The following is a 15,276-nucleotide window of genomic DNA, read 5'->3' on the forward strand; positions in this document are numbered from 1 at the left end:
GGAGGTAAAAGGGCAGGTATTACACCCCCTGTGATTGCATGGGAAAGTGCCGTGGGAAGGGGATGAGATGTCGGGAGCGATGGAGGAGTAGACCAGGGTGTCGTGGAGGTAATAATCCCTTCAGAATGTTGAAAAGGAAGGGGAAGGGAAGATGTGTTTGGTGTTGGCATCACGCTGGAGGTGGCAGAAATGGCGGAGGATGATCCTTTGGATGTGGAGGCTGGTGGAGTGGAAAGTGAGGACCAGGGGGACACTGTTGCAGTTCTGGGAAGGAGGGGAAGAGGTGAGGGCAGAAATGCGGGAAATAGGGTCAGACACGGTTGAGGACCCTGTCAACCAAAATTGGGGGTTGGGGGGAGTCCTTGGTTGAGGAAAAAGGAAGACATATCAGAAATGCTGTTGTGGAAGGTTGCATCATCAGAACAGATGTGTCGGAGACGGAGAAACTGGGAGAATGGAATGGAGTCCTTACAGAGAACAAGGTGTGAGGAACCATGTGTCTGTTTTTCATGTGGACAGAGTTGCTCATTACTCTGCCATTAACAGTCTCTCTGGACTAATGTTTTGTGTTTCACCACAAGCCTTAACATGCTCCTTGCCTTTGTCCCATGACAGCTTTGTTATTTAATCTCTCCTGCCCTCTGCCCTATCAGACACCTTCCCTTTTGTTTCCTTCCCCACCAAACCGCCCCTCCTTCACTTGCTTAAAACCTAATTATTTTCTGATCTTTGCCAGTTCTGATGAAAGATCACAGTCCTGAAATGTTAACTCTGCTTCTCTCTCCACAAATACTACCTGACCTGCTGAGTATTTCCAGCACTTTCTGTTTTTATTTCAGATTTCCAGCATCTGCTGTATTTGCTTTTATTTTAGCTTCTTGGTGGCTGCCTCCAGCAGTCCCTTTAAGGACCGCTGCTGGTTAGGTCACATGTAAACATGGTAAACCTGAACACAGCCAGTTCATCCATATTTCAGGAAGGGGACTCAAACAGGCAATAAGCCCCGCTTTGCAGATGCAAAGTGTCTAACTCCTGTTCCAGGCAAAGGTCCTGGAAGCCTATACAAGAACGTTTACCAATATGGCTTGGGGCACACTTCTAATATAGAATGTGCTTGCACGCGCTGACCGCATATACCGAATGCTAACACATCCAAGTTATGCTTGTAAGACAGGCACAGCATCAATGAATTTCTAGGTCAATTACTTCAATATGCTCCTCATTGGCCTTCCAAAACACAGATTCCCACATCCTGCATTAAGTCCTGCTAACCCAGGACCCCTTGCTGAATTCCATAGGCTCCCTGTCACACAAAACAGTGAATTTAAAACCTTCATCCTCATCTTCAAACCCTGCCAAGACTTTATCCACTCTACCTCTGCAACTTTGTCCAGCTATATATCCCCTTCCATACCCTCAATGCACAAAGTCTGACCTTTAATGCATTCTCCCTCCCTTGGCCCAACCTTTGATTGAATATCCTCAGCCTCTCAGCCCTACACTTAGAACTCCTTCACTAAACCCTCTGAGGGAGAAATTGGTCTCGTTAGCACCCATTTTTGGGTGCTACAAGTATCCTTAGAGCTCCAAAATGGCATCTGTGGCACCCTCGCACATTTGTGGGGTGAATCGCATCTGATGCCATTTTGGTGCAGGCATTAGTGAACACAGTGAACATCCATCAGACATATGCACAGCAGGCAGATCCTGATATCAATCATCCTGATTTGATGCCATTGGTGCCATTTTGGAGCACCACACTCCAGCCAATTCCCTCTCTTAACCTTGCACAGCTGAACACATGTTCAGCAGCAGCATTATAGAAAGGGATCATCAGCTACAGGTTAGTTGCTGGTTGATTTCTTGCTTTTAATCTATGTCTTTGTGCTTTCAGTAGTAGTTTCAAGTTGAGGCTGCACCATCTCGGCATAGGTGGCAGCAGTCTGGGCTGACTGACTGACAGGCAACAACACAGGCATTTTTTCTTATTCATTCATGGGATATGAATGTCGCTGGCAAGGCCAGTATTTGATGCCCTTTCCTAACTGCCCTTGAGAAGGTGATGGTGAGCCGCCTTCTTGAACCACTGTAGTACATGAGGTGTAGGTACACCCACAGTGCTGTTAGGGAGGGAGTTCTAGGATTTCGACCTAGTGACAGTGAAGGAACAGCGATATAGTTCCAACTCACGATGATATGTAACCTGCATGTGGTGATGTTCCCATGTGTCTGTTGCCCTTGTCCTTAGATAGTAGAGGTCGTGGGTTTGGAAGGTGCCGCCAAAGGAGCCTTGGCGAGTTGCTGCACTGCATCTTGTAGATGGTACACACAGCTGCCATTGTGCGCCAGTGGTGGAGGGAGTGAATGTTTAAGTTGGTGGATGAGATGCCGATCAAGCGGGTTGCTTTGTCCTGGATGGTTTCGAGCTTCCTGAGTGTTGTTGGACCTGCACTTATACAGTCAAGTGGAGAGTATTCCATCACACTCCTGACTTGTGCCTTGTAGATGGTGGACAGGCTTTGGGGAGTCAGGAGATGAGCTACCCCAGTGTCCCTGGCGGAACCCAAACTGAACATCGGTGAGCAGCTTATTGCTGAGTAAGTGTCGATTGATAGCACTGCCAACGACACTTACTATCACTTTGCTGATGTTTGAGAGTAGATTGATGAGGCGGTAATTGGCCAGATTGGATTTATCCTGCTTTTTGTAGGTAGGACATGCCTGGGCAATTTTCCACATTGTCAGGTGGATGCCAGTGTTGTCACTGTACTGGAACAGCTTGGCTAGGGGCACAGCTAGTTCTAGAGCACAAGTCTTCAGTAATACAGCCAGGATGTTGATGGGGCCCATAGCCTTTGCTGTATCCAGTTCACCTGTTTCTTGATATCATGTGGAGTGAATCAAATTGGCTGACGACTGGCATCTTTCATACTGGGAACCCCAGGAGGAGGCCAAGATGGATCATCCACTTGGCGCTTCCGGCTGATGATGAATGCAAATGCTTCAGCCTTGTCTTTTGCACTGATGTGCTGGGCTCCCCATCATCGCGAATGGGGATGTTTTTGGAGCTTCCTCCTCTGGTTTGTTCTTTAACTGTCCAGCACCATTCAGAACTGTTCGTGGCAGGACTGCAGAGCTTTGACCTACTCTGTTGATTGTGGAATCACTTAGCTATGTCTATCACATGCTGCTTCTGCTGTTTAGCAGGCATGTAGTCTTGTAGCTTCACAGGTTACAACCTGTCTGGATCATCTTTAGGTGTGCCTGGTGCTGCTCCTGGCATGCTCGCCTGCACATCTCATTGAACTAGGCTGGAGGGCTAGGGGTTGGAGGACAAATGCTGTCCTCCATGGAGCCACTGCCACCAACCTGGGATGGGATCTCTAGAGAATAGATTGCTGGACTGCTGTGACACCCTGCAAGCCCTTTTCACACTGTAATTCATAACAGTGATGGCAGCAAGTTGACCTTGCATGACAGCAGTCTGGAGTTCCACTAAAATACTCAGATGTTGGGTGGCTGCTGCTGGTGCTGCAATGGAAACTGCAACATCGCTCATCCGACATTGCATCATGGTTGGGTCCTAAGTGTGCGAAATGACTTGGCCACCATTTCCATGCTGGAAAGGATGACTTCAATCTCTACGCAAAGCCCTGCACCAAACTAGTGCCGGACTCCTCCACGCTCCTTGACATTGACCCCCAAGCTTTCTGGTAGTGTTCCCAATGCACCAAGCATTTCATTGTGCGTACCCATCAGCCTTCTTCTGTTGGCTGCCCCATCAAAGTGCTCACCTGTATCCTCTGCAGCAGAACCCATGTGCAACCTTGCCCTCCATTGAACTAGCACTTGGGCTATCCTACCCCTCTGTCCTGGATGCAGCCCACTCATGCCCAGTGTCTAACCACATACAGATTCCATCTCTAATTTATCCATTAAGATTAGCACAGCATCAATATCTGAACTGGTGGCTGCAAGTGTGAAATAAAGTGATTGTGCTGCGTCTTCATCATCATTTCTCTTCTTGGTGTTCCTCCACTGCCTGGCCAGGTTGTACCTCTTGGGTATCTGAAAGAAAAAAGGCACAAAGGTAAGGTTGTGGTGCAGGGAGGGGTGGAAAGTAGGAGGTGCGTGATTATAGCACCTGCAGCTTGCAAATCAAAAGGAACCCTGGGATCAGGGGATGTGCAATGTGAGAAGCAGGATTAGGTTTGAAGATAACGTCATCTTCAATGGTTTCAGCCCCACAGCAGGCCACAGCCTCATCAACGGGCATTCCAATAACAGCCAGCACCGGGTCCTGCATGGGGCCTAGGATATGCCTACCCCCTACTGGTTAGCTTTAGCTGCCTTCAGTTGTGCATCACCTTGTCCTGCAAAAGAGAAATGCATCAGTGAGTATGTTTGGCTGATGTGGCTGTTATAGTTGAATAGTTGGCAATATGTGCAGTCTCTGAGATGTGGGTGTGAGGCTTACAGCATACGAACATGGGAATAGGAGTAGGTCTTTTAGCCCTTCGAGCCTGTTTTGCCATTCAATGAGATCATGGCTAATCTGCAACCAAACTCCATGTACCTGCCTATGCCCAATATCCATGAATACCTTTGGTTAACAAAAATCTATCAATCTCAGTTTTAAAATTAACAATTGATCTAGCATCAATTGCCATTTGCAGAAGAATGTTCCAAATTTCTACCAGCGGTTGCGTGTCGAAGTGTTTCCTAATTTCACTCCTGAAAGGTCTGGCTGTAATTTTTAGACCATGATCCCCTGGTCCTTGACTCCCCAACCAGCAGACATAGTTTCTCTCTATCTACCCTATCTGTTCCCCTTAATATCTTGATCAAATCACCCCTTAACCTTCTAAATTCCAGGGAACACAACACTAGTTTGGGTAATCTCTCTTTGTAATTTAACCCTTGGAGTTCAGGTATCATTCTCGTAAATCTATGCTGCACTCCCTCCTAGGCCAATATACCCTTCCTAAGGTGTGGTGCCCAGAACTGCTCACAGTACTCCAGGTGTGGTCTAATCAGGGCTTTGTATAGCTGAAGCATGACTTCTACCCCCTTGTATTCTAGTCCTTATCAGTGCTAATTGTGAGAGGGCAAGGTGAAGCATATGATGGTTAGGTATGAGCCTGATTGAAAGAGATCATTGGTAGGTGAGCATTGGGGTGTGGTGATTTGAGTAGTGACTGAGGCTGGTTGTACAGTTGGTAGGATTTGGCATTTGAAGATGCATTCAATGACCTACAAACATGCATGCATACGAATCAGGAGCAGGAGAAGGCCATTCGGCCCCTCAAGCTTCCTCTGCCATTTGCGAAGATCATGGCTGATCTGATTATTGCTCCTCCTTTTACCTCCTCCACTAAGACCTCCAGTGCAGTATCTGAAAACCTTGGAGCCCTCACTCTCCTCTGATCCTCACTCTTTCCCAGATCAGATTCTCTTCAATCATGACTCTCAGGATCTGCTGCATCCACAGTGCACTTCCCCTTTAAGTAGTGCAGGCTAGCTTTAAGTGGTACAACATTGGCTGGATGCAGGGAACCCATGAACAGTGCCGTTCGCGCTAGCTGAACGCAGAGATAATTTAAATAAACAGGCAGCATAAATTTAGGGTGCTGCCTGCATTCCAATTAACGGGCTTGGGTTAATCGCACATCACAATTCCCATGTCTGTTTCCCGGGGCTATCCAATTTCGCCCCCATTGTCTTTACTTCTTACTGCAACTTTAAAAGCCTTTTTAAAACCTATCTTCTCAGCCAAGCTTCTCTTAACCTTTCCCACCAGGGACAATATTGTCCATTCCTTTTTACTATCCCTTGGTAAAATGCCTTGAGATTTTTTTTTCTAAAGTCAAGGTGCTATATAAATACAACATGCTATTGTTGCAATGTTATGAGTATTTTTATATTTGTACTTATCTTCAGAAGTAATTAGCAGAAAATCTGAAAATTCATGAAGAAAAATATCCATGACTGTCTTCCAGGGTCAGGTGAATTTGTTCTTGAAATGTATCTGCTATTTTAAATATAGCCAACATTACAGGTATAAATTAGAACCAAGATTTAAAGACTGAAACACAAAACATCACCCCTTATATCTGCATTCATTTAGTGTATATTTGAAACCAGCCATCAGAATTGTGTATGAATTTAATGGGTAGTCAGGCCCCTGGTTCTTTATATCATTCTCCACAACTCCTCTCCATTCTCATTATAACTCTATCTTTGAAAAGCAAATATTTCGCATGCTGTGATGAGGCTTCTTCTGGATAAGCTTATTGCAACTTATAAGGCTCCCATTGAATGTATGTCCCATGAAATAGCACAAAATGCATCATGAAAAATTCAGATCCAAAGGCCCTATAGCCCCATTACAGAGATGGTATAATCACCGAAATCCTTATAATGAGAGTGTGATGTATTTACAGGGCTGTGCTCTTACATATCCAAATCTCTGAAATAAGATGTATTGTTTTTAAAATTTACACTTTAGTATTTTGTACTTTTCTTGTTTCTTTTTTCTCACTTGTCGCTATGGTGCAACATAGACAACGGACGCAATATCAAAGGTAATATTTTCAACTGAACTTGCATGTTCTTATTTAATTAATGTTACTTCAATAGCTTAATTTACTTATTTGTTTGCTGGAGCAGAAGTATATATTAGGTGTTGATCAAGTTGCTCCAAACTTAGAAAAGTCATACTGCTAATGCCAAATGGATAAGTAATGAATGGTTTAGAATTGTTTGAGATTTTATACGATTTCGTATTTTAATCAATTATTATAATGACTTGAGTATACATTATTCATCTTTATAAAAGTGTCTATTTTTTCTAGGATCCCGTGTACAAAGCATTACTATTTGAGATTGATATCAGTGTAATGAATCATGTCTGATGTCAAATGATTCTGGCAACTATTCAGTTAAAACAAAGCAGAATAACCAGGCAAAATTGAGCGTATTTGCAGTCATAGATATAAGTATTAATATGTTTCAATCTCTGAAGTCTGTGGTCTGAGGTTACAATGTAAGATATTAATGTGCAACTGCTTGACGTATTTGAAATTCCTTTATGCACTACTTTAGGAGACTTGTTAACCTATTTATACTGAACAAGTTAACACCGCAGCTAAAATAGCACGGAAAGGAATTTTGACCATTTACTGTTATCCCACGATGTAACTTTAGGGTTAACATTTTCTCTTTCATTGACAACAGTACAAAGAAAATAAATAACTTATGTAATTGAAATTATTTGGAAAGAAGAAACATTCTAGCAAATTGCTGATGGTAGTCCTTACTACAATAAATCAATCAGAAAGTACTAACTTAAAATATAACACTGAGATACACACAGACAAATTTGAAAACATTGATTTAGTATGAAGAGAGTATAAAACTAAGACCAGCTCAAAGGTGAAGAGAGCTGCATTCTAATAACCCAGTTCCTCAAGAAACCCCGACAACAGCATGTTCTGAGGAGCATTTAAACAAAATATATTGTGCTGTTTGCACTTGAATTGTGGTAAACCTTTGCTTTCACCAGGATAGAATGACTATTTGAAAGTTAGTCAACCGTTTCTTTAAAACATTTTTTAAAACTGTCTGACTTTAGCAAATCCCTACTGGGAGTCTTTGATTATCCTGTGTATTTTTATTTCTATATGCTGTCTAATTTTATCTACAGTTTTACATAGTCGGTCTTTCATATTATCAATTGTTTCTGGTGTGCAACCTCAGCACTTAAGCATACAGTACTATGTTACCAAGCGTGTCATAGTTTAATTCTGTAATTATTCAGTTCAAAAAATGTATTTACTATCATGATGCAATGTCAGTTCATAGAAACAGCATCTGACTTTTCCTGTCCCCTAGTAGTAATATGCATTCTGCACTAAGTCTGACACTAACAACCCTGACTACTATCAAAACATAAATGCATAGTTTTTCCCTCTGGATATGCAGAAGTGAATTTGAATATTTAATTTCTAATTTAATTTGAAAGTCTGCTAGGCAGATTTTGCAGTATCCACAGCTTTTCTACTGGCTCATTAGCCTTTTTTGTGGACAGATAGACCATTTACAGTTCCTGCCCCAATTGCTACCCATTGTCCTTACCCAGAAAGTTTGAGTGTGACAAGAGGATATAGTCAGCTCAGGTTCAGCTGTGTTAAGATTGTGAGGGCTCATTATCCAGATTTAGACATGCAGAATGATGAGTTGAGTGAGATACTCAGGGACAGGAACTATATTTTCGAAAAAGTCCTTGTGTCTTCAGGAGATGAGGGGAGAAAAATTAGATCAAAGAAGCTCCACCATCACCTTCTCAGGGGCAACTAGGGAGGGGCAATAAATGCTGACCTTGCCCACATCCTGAGAACTGTTTTAAAAAGAAATAAGCCAAGTATTTAAGGACCTGTCTCCCAGAGTCTGATAGAGGAATAATCAGGAAACAGGTTGCTACATTCCCGAGCATATTTGGTATGCATGTCCTTTGTGCTGAGCCTTAGCAATACCTTCCTGCCTCCAGTGCTCAAAAGATGGGAGAATTCCACCTTTAGAACAGCAAACATTGGGGGTAATTTTAATCTGATCTGCCTGGTGGGAAACTGAGCAGATCGAATTAGCCATCTGTTTACACCTGCCCGATTTTACTTTTCATTATAAAATAGGGTGGGCTGTAAAACAGGCAGCTGATCTGAACCCTTCAGTTTCTTACTGTGCAGGTTAGATTAAAATGATGCGGCCTAGTGTTTATTTTTGAAATTAAAAACAAAATGTAGTCCCTCAGGGTAACATTTATGAAAAAAATAATTTGTTGAGTGTCTTACCTAAACATACCAAGATGTAGATATGAGTCTTATATTTTTCACAATCTGTTATAACTAGATCGTACTGTTACAAAAGTTAATGTGACTGATGAACCATAATAGGTTATTATTACAGTGGTTGTTTATAGCAGACTATTCTTACAGCTTCCCTTCTGTGTTTCTTTCTAATAATAGTTTCCCGTTCCTGGATGGCAGGGGGTATGCTTACTCTAATTTTGAAATAATATGCATGCCTCTGGATCACATACTTCATTCCATTGAGTCAATTTTCTTATTGTTTACATTATTTATTTCCTTAATTTAAAAAAATCTGTTTTGTCTGCCATTTTTTGACTGTGACACTTTCACAGACTCAGCCATTTGTGAACAGCAACCAAAACATAGATTGGATGTGACTTCAAACAAGACGTCATTTAATTTTAGAGAGCTTTGTTCTTATAACTTTATCTTGTAAATCAAGAGGTATTATTTACAGCATAATTAACTTCCTTTAACTTTTTACTTGTGCATTTTTACACAAGTGAAATACTGTTTGTGCATATTTGTCTGAGCAGTGCCCTCCATGTGACCTCTAGAGCACTTCCCCCACTCATTGTGTCAATGGTCGTTCTGAACATATCTGTTTGGACCCATATTCTCCCAAGCAGAGGTAGTCCATTACTATATGATTTCTGCATAAATAGAAGCAATTCATTAATTACTGGAAGCCTCGTCAGAATGGTCACTGTCTTTGCAGCATCATTGTCAGATACCCCGCTAATGTATCAGTCAAACCTCTCAGCCCTTTCAATTTATTTTAATGCATTTATCTGCAAAATTTAAAATATTAGTAACTGTGTGCAAATAGTTTACTGGGTCAGTGTTTTTTTGAAGGAAAAGACTAATCAAATTACATTTATTTACTTTTTGCGTCAGCAATTATAATCCCCATTCCAAATTCTGCTTATCTCACCAGCTGTGAAGAAGATATATTAACTTGTCAGATCCAAATGATATCAGCAAGTGCTAGCAAATTCCTGGCAGCATTGTGTGCTGTAGGTCATTGCCTCTGACGAGTACATGAATTAATGGCCATGGTTGTGGAAACATCACACCGAGACCTTGCTCAATGAATCCCTTAAGAATTCAAAATTTACCATGCATTTTAGCTTGAAAGATCAAGTGACAAGCTTTTTATTTTCCATTGCAAAATGTTACTGTTACACACAGCACAACTGATTGTTCTTTTACTCTTGCTGCTAAATTGTAGATTCTAAATAGGTTTAACAGAAGAACTGGCATTCAGAGATTGTTCACTATCACATTGTTGGCTGAAGTGATGGTGTCACTGTTGATCACTGTATCTTGCCTTGATGATTAGGTGCCGAAAGCATTAATAGACCCAAATGTGATACATCATTACACAAATAGATTATTCCTGCCATTCAGTATTGGAGCCAACTTCTCATTAATTTTATACAGAGAAGAGATGGATTTTTTAAAGGCTAAAAGAGACTAACAGATTATTATGTCAAAGAGGAGCAATGCAACTATATTAAAAGTTCACAGATTTTTATTGGCATTCACTATACTGATCCACATTCTCAATCTATTCTGACTATATTGGAATGAATAGGCAAAATCCATTTTTATAAGAAACACTGCAATGCCTTGATAAAAATCCCAACATTTGTGTCCATAGCGCTTTTATTTTTCATTTCCCATTTTTTCAGCTTATTCATTCTTTTTTCTTTGAAATCCTATGGAGTATCTGGCCTAGAAAGTCAGCTGCACCGAGCCTGTTTTTCAGGCACTAACCAGCCTACTTAGACCCCAAACTGGCGGTCAGGAAACATGTGCATATTTTTAGCCTGAAGTGCACCGCCCGCCAAAGGTGAATGTCCTGCTGTTAGAAGAACATGTCGGGATTATTTAATGGGCAGAATTTTGTTTTAAATAAATACAATTTTTGAATACTCTGCACTTCATTCATCATGTGCTAATTGGAAGGAAGGCTACCACACCAGCACTACATTAAGAGCTTACCTCTGAAGAGGTTAGTTGCTGGTTTCTGATTTCAAGATGCTGGTAACTTCTGGGTATTTCTGAGCATTTTCCACTGTGGTTTATCACTCTGGTAAATTCCCTTTCTGTAAGCAGAGAAAGATTTTGCTGGTGTTGTATTGCTGTTGGCTGCCTCCAAAAATAGTTTGGTTGTAGCCATGGATGGTCTATGAGGGCTGATGTATCAGAGAGGTCACCCAGGCTCTCTATGCCAGGAGAAACACTTACATCTTCTTTTCTGTGGAAAAAGCAGAGCAAAACAAAAGAGCACTAGGCTTCACCCACATGTTAGGTTTCCCCAGGTCACAAGATGCAATAGATGGAATAAACATTGCCTTGTATGCTCCTTATCACCAGCCAGGCATCCTTATCAATTGAAAGGGATGCTACTCCCTCAACATACAGCTGGTTTGCAAACACAGGCAGTGCATCATGTCTGTGCCCGCTATCCCAGTTGTGACCCTTTCATCCTGCACCAGTCCTCTGTGCTTAAAATTGGGAAGAATACAGATAGTAAAATATCATTTCTGGCGGTTGAGGGATCTCGGATAATGGAACATAATTTTTGTCTGATTATTGCACTGCGAAGCGCCTTGAGATGTTTTATGTTAAAGGTGCTATATAAATGCAAGTTGTTGCTACTGTTATTATGGATGTATTAACAAGAGTTAGTGATTAAGCAGAGACCAAGTCAACTTTTAAGAATAAGTTAGGTGGTTAAAGGAAAAGGAGAGAAAGGGATATGGGAACAGGACAGGCATATATAATTGACACTATTGCTCAGGTGGAGGATAAACACCAACACAGACTGGATTGGGCCAAACATCTTGTTTCAGTGTGGTAGTGCCCTTTACACCCCATCCTTCACCTGGAGATGTTCCTTCAATTACATCCCTACATGTATATACCCTAAAAAGTGTCTCATGGAATGTCACTTGTTGCTTTAACTGTTAGTATTTCCATTGCAGGGTGTATGCAGACACTTGGGCCACTTGTGTTTCTGGTTGCCATTTTGGGTGTATAACAGCGTCTGCGCTGTGCACGCATGGACACTTCTGGTGCAGGCAGCACTAGGTGCCATTTTGGTGAGGGTGTTCGCACGTGTGTTTGCAGCATGCACCAGAGTATGCAGATTAGGCAGATCATGACATCAGTCAGCGTGTAACGCTTATTTGATGTTAGTGATGCCATTTTCAACCTCAATGCTCCAGCTAATGCCTTCTCTTAAACACACACACATACACATCTTCAGCAGCAGGAAGGACCCTCCACCAGCTCTATTTAAGGGGATCATCAATTCCTTTCAGATTAGTTGCTGATTGATTTCTACTGGCTCTTGTTGAGTTTGTAGAAGTGCTGTGAGTTTCCTATTGCTACTTAAAGTCGGTGAAGTTTACACAGAATGATGTTACACGTGGTGAAGGCTTTGATTCTGACTTCAAGGGTTCTGTTCAGACCCAATCGTGTGTGCTGTAGCTAACATGGCAGGGAGATTGACCAAAGGTAACACAGAGGAGGACAAGCTGCTCATAGAGGGAGGAGGAGGAGGAGGGGGAGAGGGGTTCTCAGCAGAAGGCTATATTTAACCAGGGTCTTCGGGGAGCATTTTTCTTACCTCATTCTCACCAAGGAACCATGTGTGCAACATTTCCATTTTACAAGGGAGGTGCTCGCTGAAATCTGCCACCTCTTGCAGGCTGACCAAAAGCTTCAGAACAGGGTGAAGACAGTGCTACCAGTCACTGTGAAGGTAACCATGGCATTGAACTTCTACACATCAGGATCTTTCCAGGCTGGGGCATGTGATATCTGTAGCATCTAGTTTATTGATCACTGCTGCATTAGGGAGATGATATGCACTTTTTATGTCAGGAGAGAGGGGTTCATTTTGTTCTCTCTGACCGGAGAGAAGCAGGCAGAGCTTGCATGTGGCTTTTTCAGGATAGCAAGCATCCCCATGGAGTAGGGTGTCATTGACTGCACACACTTGGCTTTGTGGGTGACACATCTAAATGCAGAGATGTACCATATCCACTAAGGGTTCCAAGTATGAAAGTGCAGTTGTTGTGTGACCATGCTCAGCACATTATGCAGGTGAATGCCCAGTCTCCTGGCAGCAGTCATAATGCCTTCATCTACTGCAGTCGGCTGTACCATCAGTATTTGAGCTATTGCGAAAAACCAGGGGGTGGATACTGGGCGACGAGGGCTAGCTACTGACCACATGACTCATGACTCCGGTGCACAACCCAAGCACACGTGGGCAGCATGCGTATAAAGAGAGCCACAGGAAATGTCATCGAGCAGATCATTGGGTTGCTTAAACAACGCATTCACTGTCTGAACCGCTCTGGAGGGGCCCTGCAGCACCGGCCAGAGTGTGTGCCAAGATTATTGGTGATCTGCTACATCCTGCGCAACCTCACCTTCTTGAGGGCACACCCTTGCCACCAGGTAAACAGCAAGCAACTGAGGAAGAGAAGAAGAGAAGGAGGAGGGAAAGGGGAGGAAGGGAGGATGCAACCAACACATCCCCTGTCCGGCCAGAATGTCTACGATTGGTTCAACTGACTGCAGTACCAGTGATCACAATCTCAATCCCCCATTCAGCAACAGTCCCACACCTTCCTTTTGTAATCACAGTAACCTCTTGGTCCCTTTCTTTGGCCTCCTTGTCTCGAGAGATAATGGGTAAGTGCCTGGAGGTGGTCAGTGGTTTGTGAAGCAGCGCCTGGTGTGGCTATAAAGGCCAATTCTAGAGTGGCAGACTCTTCCACAGGTGCTGCAGATTGGTTGACAGGGCTGTTACGCAGTTGGCTCTCTCCTTGCGCTTCTGACTTTTATCCTGCCAACTGCTACGTCTCTTCGACCCGCCACGCTTTAGCCCCGCCTTTATGGTTGCCCGCCAGCTCTGGCGATCGCAGGCAACTGACTTCCACAACTTGTGATCAATGTCACAGGACTTCATGTCACGTTTGCAGACGTCTTTAAAGCGGAGACAAGGACGGATGGTGGGTCTGATACCAGTGACGAGCTCGCTGTACAATGTGTCCTTGGGGATCCTGCCATCTTCCATGCAGCTCACATGGCCAAGCCATCTCAGGCGCCGCTAGCTTAGTAGGGTGTATATGCTGGGTGTTGGCTGCCTCAAGGACTTCAGTGTTGAAGATACAGTCCTGCCACTTGATGCCAAGGATTCTCCGGAGGCAGCGAAGATGGAATGAATTGAGACGTCGCTCTTGGCTGACATACATTGTCCAGGCCTCGCTGCCGTAGAGCAAGGTACTGAGGACACAGGCTTGATACACTCGGACTTTTGTGTTCTGTGTCAATGTGCCATTTTCCCACACTCTCTTGGCCAGTCTGGACATAGCAGTGGAAGGCTTTCCCATGCGCTTGTTGATTTTTGCATCGAGAGACAGGTTGCTGGTGATAGTTGAGCCTAGGTAGGTGAACTCTTGAACCACTTCCAGAGTGTGGTCGCCGATATTTATGGATGGGGCATTTCAGACGTCCTGTCCCATGATGTTCATTTTCTTGAGGCTGATGGTTAGGCCAAATTCGGTGCAGGCAGCCGCAAACCTGTCGATGAGCCTCTACAGGCACTCTTCAGTGTGAGATGTTAATGCAGCATCGTCAGCAAAGAGGAGTTCCCTGATGAGGACTTTCCGTACTTTGGTCTTCGCTGTTAACGGGCAAGGTTAAACAACCTGCCACCTGATCTTATGTGGAGGAAAATTCCTTCTTCTGAAGACTTGAACGCACGTGAGAGCAGCAGGGAGAAGAAAATCCCAAACAGTGTAGGTGCGAGGACACAGCCCTGTTTCACGCCACTCAGGATAGGAAAGGGGTCTGATGAGGCGCCGCTATGCTGAATTGTGCCTTTCATATTGTCATGGAATGAGGTGATGATACTTAGTAGCTTTGGTGGGCATCCAATCTTTTCTAGTAGTCTGAAGAGACCACGTCTGCTGAGAAGGTCAAATGCTTTGGTGAGATCAATGAAAGCAACGTAGAGGGGCATTTCTCCTGTAGCTGGCGAAGGGAGAATAGCATGTCAATGGTGGATCTCTATGCTCAAAAGCCACACCGTGCCTCAGGGTAGACACGCTCAGCCAGCTTCTGGAGCCTGTTTAAAGCGACTCGAGTGAAGACCTTCCCCACTATGCTGAGCAGGGAGATTCCATGGTCGTTGTTGCAGTCACCGCGGTCACCCTTGTTCTTATAGAGGGTGATGATATTGGCATTGCGCATGTCCTGTGGTACTGCTCCCTTGTCCCAGCACAGGCAAAGCAGTTCGTACAGTGCTGAAAGTATAGCAGGCTTGGCACTCTTGATGATTTCAGGGGTAATGCCATCCTTCCCAGGGGCTTTTCCCGTCGCG

The 15,276-nt window shown here is 43.6% G+C and overlaps 1 protein-coding gene across 1 annotated transcript in view; it reads left to right on the forward strand.

Annotated features, from left to right (window-relative positions):
• LOC137371712 (potassium voltage-gated channel subfamily H member 7-like) overlaps window positions 1-15,276 on the forward strand; it is a 525,923-nt gene that overhangs the window by 338,331 nt on the left and 172,316 nt on the right. Inside the window, exon 6 of the mRNA XM_068034535.1 lies at window positions 6,564-6,584. Coding sequence (XP_067890636.1) covers window positions 6,564-6,584 — 21 coding nt within the window. The remainder of the gene's footprint in view (window positions 1-6,563; window positions 6,585-15,276) is intronic.

Source organism: Heterodontus francisci, chromosome 7 (assembly GCF_036365525.1).
Source record: "Heterodontus francisci isolate sHetFra1 chromosome 7, sHetFra1.hap1, whole genome shotgun sequence".
In the NCBI taxonomy this organism is placed as follows: domain Eukaryota; kingdom Metazoa; phylum Chordata; class Chondrichthyes; order Heterodontiformes; family Heterodontidae; genus Heterodontus; species Heterodontus francisci.